The following is a 15,307-nucleotide window of genomic DNA, read 5'->3' on the forward strand; positions in this document are numbered from 1 at the left end:
ATTGTGTCTTGTTCTCCCCCACGCATGCCCACACGACTATTCGACCTATGAAACAAACTGCGCCGGAGGCACAGATAACCCCAGGCGTCGGGTCTGTAATCTGATCGTGGCCATCGGCAGCCAGAAATGAGTTTCTTTCTAATCAGCCTCCCATCAGCCCCCGTCACTCATATAAAGGCTTCTGGGGGGAGGACGGTCCTCATCGCTCTCCCTTCAGCACCAGGGCTCTGGACAGAGCCTGGGCAGAGGCTCCTGCTGGCCGTCCTGGTGGTGGCCGCCAGCCCAGGACGTCGCTCCGGTCCCCCTGCTGCACAGACAGAAAGTTGCAGCGGATCCATGCAGCCGGCAATGATGATGTTTTCCAGTAAATACTGGGCAAAGAGAGGGTTTTCTCTGGATTCAGCGGTGCCCGAAGACCACCAGCTCCTGGGCAGCTTAACAGTGAGTACCGAGCAGCTGGCACCCTGGAGGAGGGTTCCTAGGGTGGCGATGGCCCCATCCTGGCCACAGGGACCCGGAGGGAGAGTAAGCACACACCTCACCCCAGCCCCCAGCACCCCACCCTGCTTCTCCTGCCTTCTCCCGGCCTTCTCTCCCCATAAAGTCAAGCATGTGTCCCCACCACCATGTCCCAAACTTCCTCTCCTCGAAGTTCATGGAGTAGGAAGTAAAGAAGCTCCTGAACATCAAGAGCGAGAGCTTGTATGAACCAACGTCTTGTACCTACAGCAAAAAAAAAAAAAAAAAAAAAAAAGCATGTAGGATTTTGAAAGGCCACGTACTAGGAGTAGGAACAGGGAGAAGAAATTAAACCTATTTATTTATTTATTTATTTATTTATTTATTTATTTATTTATTTATTTATTTATTTTTATTTTTTTAAAAACCGATATCTGTGGTTCCTGCAAGATGATTGAGTCCTCCTACACCCCTTCCCATCTACAGAGGCTGTTCCTTACATACAGAGAAGTCATGTTTTTATTCTTGCCTGTAGGTGCTGATTATTGGAATCAAAGGAACATCAGCTCCTCCCAAAAGTTTTCCTGCTTTTCTCATTACTCCATTTTTCATCTTAATTTGATGGAGCAATGAAAGCAATACACCACTCGCTTCAGTATTTAAGGCAGTTTCTGTACTTAAATGTTAACAGGAAAAAAAGTCAACATTTTGCAGGATTTTATTTTATTATTATTATTTTTTAAAGATTTTATTTATTTATTCATGAGAGACAGAGAGAGAGAGAGGCAGAGACACAGGCAGAGGGAGAAGCAGGCTCCATGCAGGGAGCCCGACGTGGGACTCGATCCCGGGACCCTGGGGTCACGTCCTGGGCCAAAGGCAGGCGCTAAACTGCTGAGCCCCCCACCAGGGATCCCCAATTTTGCAGGATTTTAGATGCTGATTTGAGGTAATGGTGACCAGATTTAAGAAAAAAAAAAAGGCAGTGAACAACAAAAAAAATGTATGCAGATTCCCAGTCACTAAAAATATTAAGTGCTATTTCATTACTGTATCAGAGTTTATCCAACCAGTTACAATTCAGTCTGTATCATAGAAAATTCTGTTTTCATACCATAGCTCCAAACCTGTGCCAGAAGGTTGTATTGTACTGGTGTATTATTACTGCTTAAAATGTTGAGAAGTAATCAGGGCAAGTTTGTAGAACTGTTTAAATCATTTTGCAAAAAAAAAAAAAATTAAATAAAATAAATCAATTTGCAGAAATGAGACCAAAAATGTAAATAGATTTTTTATTTTTAAAAATTCTTTTAAATAGATTTTTTTTAAACATCCAAATACCATGAATATGTGGCTGAGATATTACCCTGAGGAATTTTGAAGTCATAATGAGCTGCTAGAAGGAAAACAAAGAGCTCAGAGTTATGGTTAACGTATGACACGCTCATATAAAAATTCCTATACATGTGTAAGGGCTGCGTGTTACGTGGCGACAAGCAAGCAGATGTTGCGAGAGCTGAGACATTTGAGCTTTTAATGACTAAACACACTGTCAAATGCCAACGTCTGCATAAGCTTTTCTCCTCCAAGTCATAAATAATAAAATATTCATTTCCATGATATAAAAATCCAGGGAGGGAGGCAGTGTGAAGATGTGACACCCGTGAAAATGAAGTTGGGAGGGCGGGGGTGGAATCCGAGGGGACCGGGGCGGGCCCTACCCCCTGGCTCTGGTCCCCTCTCAGAGGTACTTCCCTCGGGTCCGAGAGGACGGGCGAGCCGGGCTGATGGCGCTGCCCTTTGCCCCGGGCCGCACTTGCAACTCAGACACGCGACACGTGCACCCCCGCTCCACTTGGCCTTTGAACTGAACGTTCCCAGCCTATTTTGCTCTGTATTCCTGACAGTGGGACCCAAGTTTCTGAAATCTGCCATTTTTGTCTTTAACCCATAGGACTAATAGTCACCACTCACGGCTGTGCGACGGTGTCTTGAACGGCCAATGAAGACTTGCTCCTTCCCAGTTTTCTCAGATTTTACTCTTTGCTCCTAATGATAGATAGGTAGTAACGGGGAAGGAATAAGAAAGATAAGAACTAAATTTAGATTCGTATTATGGCGGAGGAGGAGGAGGGATTAATGAGGAGGAGGGGAGAGGAGGGGATAGAAGGGGGAGAGGAGGAACGGGGGAAGAGTGGGAGGGGAGGGAGAGGGGGGGGGGGGAGGGAGAGGGGGAGGAGGAAGGGGGGCGGATTTTGGGGGGGGCGTTTTGGGGAAGGGGGAGAGGGGGAGGAAGGAGGGAGAGGGGGAGGAGGGAGGAGCGGAATTTTGGGGGAGGGAGGGGAGGGGGTGGGGAGAGGGGAGGCGGGAGGAGGGAGGGAGGAGGGAGGGGAGTAGGGAGGAGGGGGGAGGGAGGGAGAGGGGGGGCGAGGGGGAGGAGAGGATGCGGAGGAGAGTGGGAGAGGTAGGGAGGAGAGGGGGAGGAAGGGTAGGGCTGAGTGGAGAGGGGGGATGGGAGGGGAGGGCGGGCGGCGGGGGTGAGGCGTGAGGTAAGGGGGAGGAGATGGAGGAAGGGGGGGAGGGGAGGGAGCCGGGAGGGGGAGGGGGAAGGGGGGGAGGGGTGGAGGTGAGGGAGGAGGGGCGGTGGAGGGTATGAGGTGTTGCTGTATTGTCGTGATGGGAGTCGGTCTCTGAGTAGTTGTCTGTATTGGCTTTGATTGATTCTTTAGTGTCTTTATTTCTATTCTTCTTTCTTCTTTCTTTCTTCTTCCCTTCCTTCTTTCTTCCCTTTCTTCCTTCCTTTCTCTTTTCTTTGTGGCTGGATTTTAATAGCCACATTTCAGGCATCATCTGCAGACACAGATGGCCTTAGTAGCACATGCTCCTCTGTGTTGAACTCCTGCAGGTAGATGCGCACTGACAACGTGAAGTGTCGTGCAGAAAGCAATGCAGGGAGTAAAGCTGCCAATTTTAGTGTGTGTCCTGACATATTTCAGAATGGAATGAATATTCTGTTTTTAAGATCATAATGGAAACTGAAATTATTGTTGTGAAAGATATGTTTGGTCTTATTTTTGTTATGCTTGGTGATTAGTATAGTTTCCACATTGTGTAACGACTAGCAGACCAAATTTTTTTTTTTTTTTCAAACACACGAGGGTTTATTTGCAAGCTTGAGCTTGGGTCCAAGTATACCCGACACAGCGGGGCAGAGACTTGGACCCTGAGCTGGGTTTCAGCTTAGTTTAGCAGACCAAAATTTATGCTGTAAAATAAACCTAGGAAGAATAGCAAGAATTAGTCATAGGTGAGACTTCATAATTTCTGATGGTCAGATCTTCGTGGCTGTTAAATAAAGTGAAGCAGATCTGATCCCCCTTTAATTTAAGCCACTGGATTCTGCCTTAGAGCACTGGAAAATAGTGTTCCACAGCAAATTAGGCCAGAATTTATGATTGACAGTCAGGAGTGATGTGGCAAGTTTTCTTTGAGTTTATAGGATTGCTGAAGCTTCTAGCATTTGAATGGAATGTCCGACAAAAAATAAAATCTAGTTTTGAGAACTCTGGGATCCTAACCAATGTTTTTGTGTGTTTCTACCTTCTTGAAGTTAAATAGAGCTAACTCTGGCAAAAATGATGATAAAAAAGGCGGCAATGGGGACAGCAAAAGTGAAGCCAGTCCTGAAAGCGGCAAGACGGCTGTCGTCTTCTCACTGAAAAATGAAGTTGGCGGATTGGTAAAAGTGCTGAACCTCTTCCAGGTGAATGTAAAATGTCATTACCTAACTTTGACAGTGACTGTGTGCCCAGTTCCAAACCCGTCCCCTGCTTTGAAACATCCCCAAATCTGTCTCTGGATAATGTGCTCAAAGAAACCACAGTCAACGAAGCTTTGTAAGGAAGGTTTGTCTGCCAAACAACGAAATAAGCAGATTTGTGCCAACTGTGTTTTATTAATTCCAAGGTAACCTATTAGTAATTCCGCAGACTATTGCCAGGTAAGAAAGCCAGTAATTAAAAAAAGGTGAGTCTCACACCTTTTGTTTGGCAAAATGAGCCAAAGAGGGTGTCTTTAAGTATCAAGAGACTGCAGCCCGATTTGGTTTGCTCGCATCTGAACTGCGCACTTGTCCTGGGAGCACGTTTATTCCGTGAAATGAGATGCAGGAGTCGAGGCTTTGGAATGCCCCCCTCCCCCACCCCGCTGCCCACCTGAGCCTCACTGCTTCATGAACTTGCCATGACTTTTGGGGAGATGAGTCACTGTCCTCATACATAAGCCAGGGCTGGCTCACTCTTTCTTTATTTCATAGAAATGTAGTGACCGTTGTCCAGGTCCAATGTGGCCTCAAGAAAGCGTGGTTGGGGGTAAGGTTGGAGAAACCCAGAAAAAGGACTGTCCCCTGGCCGGGGTAGATCTGAGGGCTACCTTTCCGTTTGGCAAGCATCGTGCCTCGCGCGTGCATGTTGTCTGGGGGGCGCCTCGCTCTGCGTGGGGCCCGGGGCTGCTCTCGGGGAAGAGGTTTGGCCTTGCAGTGGGAAGACTCAGGCCCGTGTTCTCCCGGCTTGGCCAACCGCTGGCTGCTGGCTCACTTCAGGGTCTTCCTCTGTGCATCAGTGGTGATGCTTTCCTCCCTAACGAGGTAGGTCTGGTGCTAGGAGTGAAAGTGCCTTGCACAGTGGGCACAGGTGAGGCCTGTGTGGTGAGGCCTCTGATGACCAGAGGGGGAGTCCGTGGCCTGCTCCGGCAAATGTTTCCTCATTCTCTCTCCACCCGAGGAAAGGACCGGGCACAGTGAACAGAGCTAACGCACACCTGCGGGAAGGTGTCACGCCTTACAGCACCCAGGGCTGTCCTGGCCAGTGCCCGCGGGCAGGCCACACGCCCCGGACAAGCTCTGGCGGCGCCCAGCTTGGCCACCTGCGCCCAGGGAGCCTGCGGAGCCCCCTGCCCCTCCGGACCTCCGCTGCCTGGCCCAAAGTCCCTCCTCACCCCAACCCGGGGACAGGGACGTCCAAAGTGACACCATGTGTGAGAAGACTCTTGACCCTCCTATTAGCCTCACCGTTGCTTATCAGACGCTTTGGAAAGTCTGGTGTCACCAGAAAGGTCAGCACAAACAGAAGCCGGGTGTTATGCCTCGGGGTCGCAGGACCAGTTGCCTGATACGGGGGCCGCTGCTGTCGAGGCGCTCGGGCTCGGGCCTGGGGGGGCCTCCCCCAGCTGGGGCTGCACATGCCGACACTGCCCAGGGTCACAGGAGGAAGGTGACCTGATACGGGGCAGCCTGGGGGCTCGGCGGTGGGGTGCCTGCCTCCAGCCCAGGGTGTGACCCTGGGGTCCTGGGATCGAGTCCCGCATCGAGTCCCTGCAGGGAGCCTGCTTCTCCCTCTGCCTGTGTCTCTCATGGATAAATAAATAAAACCTTAAAAAAAAAAGGAATGTGAGCTGCTGTAGGACCCCCCTCTGGCATCCTGGGGCGCGGTCTCCCGTCGCCAGGGGGGTGGGGATGAGCACGTGGGCCTCGGCCTCAGCAGGAGCCGGGACCCTGATGCCCAAGTACTGAGCCGCTGCCCCCTGTGAGCCCCTTATTTTATTTTATTTTATTTTATTTTATTTTATTTTATTTTATTATTAATCAATTAATTAGTTTTTGTCAGGAGACCTTTAGCCCCAAAACCCGCCGTGGAGCATGGCTGCGAGGACGCGTCGTCCGGGGAGGCTGCCTGGAGGTGGCCCACACGGGTCCACCCGCGGCCGTTAGCTGTGTTCTGTTTTGGTCTCTGCCTGTAGAGATACTTGCTCGGCTGCTTTCCTTCCTTCCCTCTGGCTTGGGTCTCTCAACCACCGTCCTCAGGCCACCTGCCCAGCGCCTGCCTCGTTTCTCTGCCATTTGTACTACTGACTTATTTTTTCAAAGGTTATTTTTGAACTTTAATGCACAGTGGAAACCTTGTACCACTATTAAATTAGGGGTTTCAGTTTTAGCAATGTGGTTTTTTTTATTTTTTTGAAACATATGAAAATAAGAATGTAAATGTGCGGATTGCACGATGACGTGATAAGCTGATGCCCCCCAAGTAGCTACGCTCACCCCCAGCGGGATGTGGGCCGTGCAGGGAAAGGATGATATTCGTAATCGTATCGTGCCCTTTATATGCCTCTATTTTTAATTTTTATTTATTTATTTTTAAGATTTTTATTTATTTATTCATGAGAGACACAGAGAATCAGAGACACAGGCAGAGGGAGAAGCAGGCTCCATGCAGGGAGCCCGACGTGGGACTCGATCCCGGGACTCTGGGGTCATGCTCCGGGTGGAAGGCAGGTGCTCACCTGCTGAGCCACCTGGGGAATCCCTATTTTTTTTTTTAATGAGGCAGGAAAAGCTCCATACAGTCCCCACTGCTAGTAACCCAGGCACTGGTTGGAAGCGTTTCCATGTGTTCATCAACCAAAGAGCCAGGAAATGGTCTTTCCCTCGGTCTTAGACCTCGGCCCCGTGCTTACGAGCAGCCGTGGCGTCCCCTGTTGTGCCGAGGGGTGAGTCGCAGATGTTGCTTCTATTTCCACAGGAGAAACACGTCAACATGCTTCATATCGAGTCCAGGAAATCCCGGCGGAGGAGCTCGGAGGTTGAAATCTTCGTGGACTGCGAGTGTGGGCAAACCGAATTCAGTGAGCTCGTTCAGTTGCTGAAATCTCAAAGCACCGTCGTGATGCCGAATCCGCCGGCGAGCATTTGGGCAGAGGGAGAAGGCAAGGCCAGCTGTCCCCGGTGGGGTGCCTCAGCGTCGCGAGAAGGGAGCGGCGACCCGGGAGCTAAGGCTCTTGAACCTGCGCTGTGTCTTCCACAGAACTAGACGACGTGCCCTGGTTCCCCCGGAAGATCTCCGAGCTGGACAGGTGCTCTCACAGGGTTCTCATGTACGGATCCGAGCTCGACGCCGACCACCCTGTAAGTGTCCAGGCACTCCGCTCCCCACGCTCCCCACGCGTGGCCCGGCTGCTGCACGTGCCTGGCGGTGTGCACCCGTGTGCTCCCCCGGGGGGCATGCGGCCCCCACCCGGTAAAGCGTCCCCGCAGCACGCGCGGGCCGGGGGCAGGTTAGGCACTGCCACAGGACGGTCGCTCTTAGAGGGTCGGCTGGGGGGGGCGGCTCTCAGGCTCGGGGAGCAGCTCTGCAGCGTTAGAGGGCACGACATACCCCGCAGCTGGTGGCCCTTGGAAAGACGAGGGGCTGACATGGGTGGTCCCTTGCGGAAACGAGGGCGGCCTGGGCTCCAGGGGCTTCGGGACAGGGGCAGGGTCTCCTCCTGCGTCCCTGGGCCGCAGGTCGTTAGGAGCACAGCAAGGGAGGATGCTGGCCTCGGTGGGAGGGCAGGCGGGGGTTCAGCGGTCAGAGGGACCTGCTCTACAGGTGCGCATTTTGTCAAAATGGGGACAGTCTGGGGAGCTGCCCCGGGCGCCGGCCCGACAGGTGCACGCCTGCCTAACCTTGAGAACCGAGCAGAGGATGCTGTGACACGTCGACGACAGGGAGCCTGCAGGGGCTTGTCGTTCGGCGCGACGCACGTCCAGACTGGCCCGTAACCGCTGCGCCAGCAAACGGTCGAGCGGACTCAACGCAACTGCGTTATTTTCAAGAAGCTGAACTTTTTCAAAGGCACCGCGTGCTGCGCCAGCAGGTCGGAAACCTCAGAACAACCCACAGGGGGTCCCACGGAAAAGCCTCCCGAGCATTAGAAACACACGCCGAAGTGCCTTTAGGGGCCATCCCCTGTGACCCCCTCGTCCAGAGGCCCGGACCGGCCCAGAAGCCTGATCTCAGGGACCAGCGGGGACAGGACCTCGCAGACACCAGCTGTTCCCTTGCAGGGTGACCTCGGCCGAGTCCCTCTGTCTGTGCACCTCGAATTCTTTATGTCCAGAGTGGAAAAGGCATCCTCATTGACCTGGAAGGGGCATTTCAAAAGCCGGAACAGCCGGGAAGCCTCTGGGCAGGTGCGCGGGCGAAAGCCCAGGAAGGGAAGTGCCAGGTTACGGTTACGGCGCGGACCCTGCCCGGGGCCTTGGGGCTCCTGCTAACCTCCTAGCTCCAAGTGACCCCCTGAGTTCTCGAGTCACCAGCCTGGACTCAGGACAGCAGCTTTGTTAGTGGGACCGCTCCGGCCTTGTGAAGAAATGGGTCCCGATACCCAGTGGAAATTTTCCTGTGTTTAATTCCGTTCCTTTTCTCCTAATTATACCACCTCGTGAAACCTCCTCTTACAGTCTGTGCAGCCCGTGGAGGTGATCGCACGTCCTTAGCAATCTCCTGCCTCACCACTGCTTTTTCTTCTTTTTTCCTTTTTTCTTTTCTTTTCTTTTTTTTTTCTTTTTTTTTTTTTTTTACCCACATGTATTTCTTTTAGAAGCACACCAAATGTTCATTACGTAAAATCTGGCATGGCTAAATCGGTGTTTTTTGCAAGTTAGTACTTGATGAGCATGGAGAAGCTGGTCTCAGGACTTTTGGGTGCCTGGGAGTGACCCCAGTCTTGAGATGGGGCTTACGGTGTTCGGATGCTGCCCTCGTACGAGGGTGGCTCAGAGGAGCTGCCAAGGGAGGGGCCGGCTGCTGCGGCTCCCTAAGAGGCTCAAACGTCCATGTAGGCCAACGTCTCTCAAACTTTGCTGCACAAACCCCTTGGAAGGTCTTTACATTTTTTTTTTAAGATTTTATTTATTCATTCATGAGAGACACACAGAAAGAGAGAGAGAGGGAGAGACACAGGCAGAGGGAGAAGCAGGCTCCATGCAGGGAACCCAACGCGGGACTGGATCCCAGGACCCCGGGGGTCACGCCCTGGGCCAAAGGCAGGTGCCAAAACGGTTAGCCAACCAGGGATCCCCTGGAAGATCTTTTCGAGGTGCAAAGCGAGGCTCTGTGTGTCTGGCGAGCCCCGAGACGGGCCCGCAGCGCTTCGAGCAGCCAGGACCTGGATGGGGAGGCGCTCTCACAGTGTGCTTGGGGCCCCCTGAAAGTGCTTCTTAAAAATGCAGTTCGTGGGGCCCCGCCGAAGCCGCTCAATCGGGGCTTTCACGATGGACCTTGGAATCTGCCTGTAGAAGGACTTGCAGGACATTCTGAGGAGCTCTCAAGCTGAGAACTACCGCCCGAGCTCGGCGACCCTCCGCCTTGGCCTTCCACTCCGAGTATGCGGGGGATCAGGACAGAAATCACGGGCGCGGGGTCCCTCCCCAGGGTGCTTGAATCGTGACCTCGGGGCGTGACCTTGGGATCGTGACCTCGGGACATGACCTCAGGATCGTGACCTCGGGATCGTGACCTCAGGCTGTGGCCAGCTTTGGAGTAGTCCTGCAGGCTCCCCGGGGTATTCCAGTCTCCCCAGGGTTGAGCCCCGGGGCAGCCGGCACATCCTCGCTGTGCCCTTTAAGGTGCTGGCTGGTTCTTAACGCAACAGAGGAAAGGACGGGGTGCCCAGACTCTCCGGGACGAGGGCCGCCGGGCTTGCCAACTTGGGGGAGGCCTGGTTCAGTCTGACTCTCAGGCGAGCAAGGGATGGTTTCTGGGTGCCCCTGTGCCCCAACACGGCGTGGGGGGCGTCCCCTCTGCTGGCTGGTAACCTTAGCCCTGCCTCCAGGCCGGGACAGACGGCCAGGGCCTGCTGTTTCCCTGCTGTGCCCAGTGGCTGGCCGGTGTCCCTGAGCTGTTGTGCGGGTCCACGGGGAGTCCTGGGGTCACTGGGCCCCCCTCTGCATTGGCGTACTGACCGCTGCGCTCGGCTAACGAGGCACCACGGGCCTGCCCAGAAGAGGAGCGGTTGTTTGCCAAGGAGAGACAGGCGGGAATCTTCTGGAACCCGGCAGACTACGGTGCTTGCAGGATGCTGCCTGGGGGCAGGGCCCGGGGAGCAGGGCCCTTCCCTTCCGCACTGGCCTGCTTGCCTCCTCGGCGGAGCAGGGGCGGCCAGGTCCTAGGTTTGCCTCCAGGCCACGTGCTGCTGCTAGCAGGAGGACACCTGAGCTTTCTCCGGAGCGGGGGACCTGTTTCAGGTCACAGATGCAATTGTGAGCCTGGTGGCTTGGTCACGACGCTCGTGGAGCGCGTTGCAAGGCCTCGGAGCCTGCCTGGGAAAAGCAGTGGGAAAACTCTCGGTTCAGGGAAGGTAGGGCCGGGCCCTCAGGGGGCTACCCCGGCTGCAGGGCTTTGGGTGGCTCACCGCCGACAGCGATGCTCCTGTGACACAGCGGCCTTGGCAGGGGACGTGCGCCTCAGCCCAGCGGGCAGCCCCATGGCCGCTTCTCCATCAAGGGCGCAAGAGGCCAGCCCACCCGGGTTTGAGGCTCCTGCGTGCAGAGGTAGGGCAGCCACAGCCGGGTGATCTAGGACTTTGAGGGCCTGGGTGCTCCCTCCTCGGAGCCCCTGTCCCCGCCGCCTGTCCTGCCCTCTTTCACGCGGTGGCCACGGTGTCGCGGTGGCCCTTCTAGGTCGCAGGGTTGCACACAAGTCACATGGCAATGATTCCTTCTGGGTTTCTGGCAGTTGGAAGGAAGCCCCTGAGGCGCTGATGCAAAGTACCAGCAGGGAGGGAGATGGAAGGTGAGCTGAGGCCAGGAGCACAGGGACGGGATGCTCGGGCCCGAGCTGAGGCCAGGAGCACAGGGCGGGATGCTCGGCCCCGAGCTGAGGCCAGGAGCACAGGGCGGGATGCTCGGGCCCGAGCTGAGGCCAGGAGCACAGGGCGGGATGCTCGGCCCCGAGCTGAGGCCAGGAGCACAGGGCGGGATGCTCGGCCCCGAGCTGAGGCCAGGAGCACAGGGCGGGATGCTCGGGCCCGAGCTGAGGCCAGGAGCACAGGGATGGGATGCTCGGCCCCGAGCTGAGGCCAGGAGCACAGGGCGGGATGCTCGGGCCCGAGCTGAGGCCAGGAGCACAGGGGCGGGATGCCGCAGCCCCGAGCTGAGGCCAGGAGCACAGGGACGGGATGCTCGGGCCCGAGCTGAGGCCAGGAGCACAGGGACGGGATGCTCGGGCCCGAGCTGAGGCCAGGAGCACAGGGACGGGATGCCGCAGCCCCGAGCTGAGGCCAGGAGCACAGGGACGGGATGCTCGGGCCCGAGCTGAGGCCAGGAGCACAGGGCGGGATGCCGCAGCCCCGTGTGAGCGCGGCCATGGGTCCAGTCCCGAGGTTGCCAACGAGGCAGCAGCAAGTGCGGAGGCCCGGGGACAGGGCACGGGAAGCCACAGTACCTGTCCAGGCTGCTCCTTTGGGGGTTCACCGATTATCCTGAACGACAGAGTTGTTGAGGGCGGGGCACGTCCTGGCCTCACACACGACGGTGGCACTTGGGTCACCCTAAGGCCACTAGGTCACCCTAGTGACTACGCATGTGCCCCTGTTCCAATGAGCGGGGTGCATGAGCTGGTGACCCCAACAAGCGGCTCAGTGCCCCCCACGCGGCCCCAGTGAGTAGGGCCCGTGGATAATGGGGGTCATGGGGCTGGGCCGGCTGCCTGCGTCCCCTTCGTCACCCCGCGGCTCCTGTGGCTCCGGCGCACCTGCTAGGCCTTTGGCGCCCACCGCTCGGCCCCTTTGCTAAATAACCGGATCTCTCCTGTGTTTAAGGGATTCAAGGACGACGTCTACCGGCAGAGAAGGAAGTACTTCGTGGACGTGGCCATGGGCTACAAGTAGTAAGTACCGGGGTGTGGGAGCTCAGCTCCTGTCCTCACCGCCACCTGCGGGCCGTGCACCAACCACGGACAGCACTTGCTGCTGTGGATGCAGCACAGGTGCTGGAAGGTCCCCGGGCTGCCACAGCCGCGTGACGTCACGGCCACCGCACCTGCTGCCGTGCGGGCCCTGGTCACCTGCTGCTAGCCGCTCCCCGCTGGCCGCTGGGCCCTCCGCGCTGGTGGGACCTGGGTGCGAGTCTCACCTTTGACTCTGCCTGTCGGGGCCCCTTCCACGACCAGCCCCCCGTGCCCCCTTCCACGCCCCCTGGTGCCCCCTTCCACACCCCCCCTCCCAGTGCCCCCTTCCTCGTCCAGCCTCCCGGCAACAGGAGGGACCCTGCAGAAATGCCCCCGGGGGTCACGCCAGCACCTTCATGGAACTTACTTGTGTTTGCTTCTCATGGAGGGGGAGGGTCCTCACCATGTGGGGGCCTCGGGGAGAGCCCCACCCTGACCCAGGCCGCGGGGGTGAGGCCGGGGTGCAGCAGGTGCAGGGGGTGCGGGGAGCCGGAGGGGCCGGCCGGCCTCCGTGTCCTGTGCTCCCGTTAGCGGCACCTGGACACCTGCACCGGGCGCCCCCTCGTTGGCTTGGGAGCAGCCGCGGGAGCCTGACCTCGGGGCAAAGCCTAGATCCTGCCCCACAGGAGTCGCTTTATTTTACTTGCGAGGAGGTGGGCAGCCTGACTGTCCCGTGGGGCAACTTTGTCCTGGGTGAGAATTTCAGATATTTTGTTTAGAGAATGTCACTGGTGGCTTTTTCCCTTTTTCCTCTTCCTTTTATTTTGCTGACTAAGGCACACAGGGGCTCAAGCTGAGTTGAAGGGTCCCACCTGACACCCCCGCTGGGTCACCGGGTGGCTCCCTCTGGCTCCCTGTGTGTCCGCGGCTCTCCCCACGCCCTCCAAGCCCCAGGCAGCCTTCCGTTCTTTCTCCACTGCTTTTATGACCCTAAACACCAGGACCGCTTGGCCCGCGCTTTTCCACCTGTGTCTGCTCCATTTTTGTTCTCCTCTGTTCCAGGACACTTTTTTTTTTTCCTTTAAAGATTTTATCTATTTATTCCTGAGAGACACAGAGGGGCAGAGACACAGGCAGAGGGAGAAGCAGGCTCCTTGCGGGGAGCCCAACGCAGGACTCGATCCTGGGACCCCGGGGTCACGGCCTGAGCCGAAGGCAGATGCTCAACTGCTGAGCCCCCCACTAATTGATTGTGAAACTTAAGATTGGCTCCCTTGATTCACAGATTGTCCCCGGGGAATCGGGTTGTACGTGGGTCGTGGAAGGGGCGCATGCAGGACGTGACAAAAGCTCAGAGCTGGGCAGAGCTTTTTTCTTTAGGGGGAACCGATGGATAAATATGGGTTTTACGCACAGGTGGTATAGGTATTACGTGACTGGGAAGAGGCGTGTGTTTGTACGTGTGCACGTGAAGAATCTCGTTAGCACGGCGATCAAGGAGCCACTCAAATGTCACTTATTTCTCCTTGGTGGAGCCCAGAACCTGGGCCAGGCAAGCTGAGCCTACTGGTGGGGTATCTAGGGAGTCAACGCCTTTCACGGGGCCTCAATCCTGGGGAGTCTTTTTGTTTTAAAGAAAACATGCTGATATGGGCAGAAGAGCGAAGGAGAGTAGAGGCAAGATGATGGGAGTGTCCGGCTGCCGGCTTCCCATAGCTTAGGTGCCGGATCTGCAGAAAATCAAAGTAAACACTAGTGGTTGGAAATGGTGAAGACTTTTTTTCCTGCAAAAAGCTTTATTGCTTCCTTTTGGTCCACGACCTAGAAGTTCAGGGTGGTTGAGAAGCTGTCTCATGGCTGCGGGGACAGGCTTAGGCCGAAGCCCTGGCACCGAGGGGGATGCCACAGAGGCCTCTCATAGGGTGAGCCTTTGGAAGGGATACCCTCCCCCCCCCCCCAGCAGCCCAGCCTGGGGCCGCCGCTCTGCAGAGCTGGCCAGGTGGTTGCTATCTCCTTGCTGAGCTTCAGCTGCTCCTGTAGGAGATGATTCTTCGGAAAGTCACAGAGCCGGGGGGCTGTGTGGGCAGAGCCTGGGCATGCAGATCCAGAGGGGCCTGCTTCACGCTCTCCTCCAGAACCGTGGCAGCTTCCAGGGGATGGCTTCTGTGCATCCTGGAGGAGGGCCTGGCTGCCATATGTTTGCCTCCTCAAGAAGCACTGGGCACCCTCGTGCTTCTCTGAGGATGGGGAAGCGACCCATGCCTTCCAGAGCCGCACCAGCAAGGTGGAACTAGAGGCACAGAGAGAGGTAGGTGCGGGAGGCCTGCAGGTGCATGCTGACCAGGCCTCCACCTCGGTGGGATGGTTTTGACCAATCTGGGAGCTCATGGTTGGTGGGCAATAAGGAAGCTAAGCTCAAAAGATGGTGTTGGCTGTTTCCAGAGGCAGAGGGTGGCTGAGAAGATGGTTCCGAAGGTTATAGCTGGAAGGTGGGAGGCTCAAGGGGCATCCCTGGGTCTGTTCTGTTGAAACACTGTTGGAGCAAGACACAGACTTGCAGGAGCCCCAGCTGGAAGGGGTGGGGACTGTATACAAAGAAGGCACTGGACGGAGCTGGAGCATCCAGGCCCCGTTTACAGGGCTGGGAAGTGCATAGGTTCAAGGGCCCTGGCTCAGTGACTGGATGTTTGAGAGGCTGAGGCAGGCAGGGAGCTGCCAATTCATCATTTTCCAGGGAGAAACTACTCTCACATGGTTCACAAAACTCCCTGCTGTCGTGACCCCAGGTAGGCTAAACATTAACCCGAAGGTTCTGTGGTGGCTATAGGGTCAAAGCAAAGGGTGTTTGACCAAGACAGTCTGGAATCCAGGGCCACGATGGCCCTCTCCCTGGGCAGCGCCAAGTCCAGGCTCACCACCTCCAACAGCCAGGAGATTAAACACAACAAAACGCTCACAGCCTTGGGGCCAGTCTGGGGCTCGTCTTGACTCCACTGCCTCCTCGCTGGGTGCTCAGCCTCACTGTGCCTGTTTCTTCCCCCAGAACGTGTGTCTCGGCACCTCCCAGGGCTGTAGGGAGGATTGCCAAAGAGAAGGCACGTGCTGTGCTCCGCACAGGGCCTGGTGCACGAGCTGAGGTTGGA

The 15,307-nt window shown here is 56.1% G+C and overlaps 1 protein-coding gene across 1 annotated transcript in view; it reads left to right on the top strand.

The window, feature by feature from the left end:
* Window positions 1-336: 336 nt before the first annotated feature.
* The window catches only part of TPH2 (tryptophan hydroxylase 2), an 83,451-nt gene continuing 68,480 nt past the window's right edge, over window positions 337-15,307 (top strand). Inside the window, exons 1-5 of the mRNA NM_001197120.1 lie at window positions 337-441; window positions 4,070-4,222; window positions 7,038-7,221; window positions 7,320-7,420; window positions 12,097-12,164. Coding sequence (NP_001184049.1) covers window positions 337-441; window positions 4,070-4,222; window positions 7,038-7,221; window positions 7,320-7,420; window positions 12,097-12,164 — 611 coding nt within the window. The remainder of the gene's footprint in view (window positions 442-4,069; window positions 4,223-7,037; window positions 7,222-7,319; window positions 7,421-12,096; window positions 12,165-15,307) is intronic.

The sequence above is a fragment of the Canis lupus genome, chromosome 10 (genome assembly GCF_011100685.1).
Source record: "Canis lupus familiaris isolate Mischka breed German Shepherd chromosome 10, alternate assembly UU_Cfam_GSD_1.0, whole genome shotgun sequence".
Classification (NCBI taxonomy): domain Eukaryota; kingdom Metazoa; phylum Chordata; class Mammalia; order Carnivora; family Canidae; genus Canis; species Canis lupus.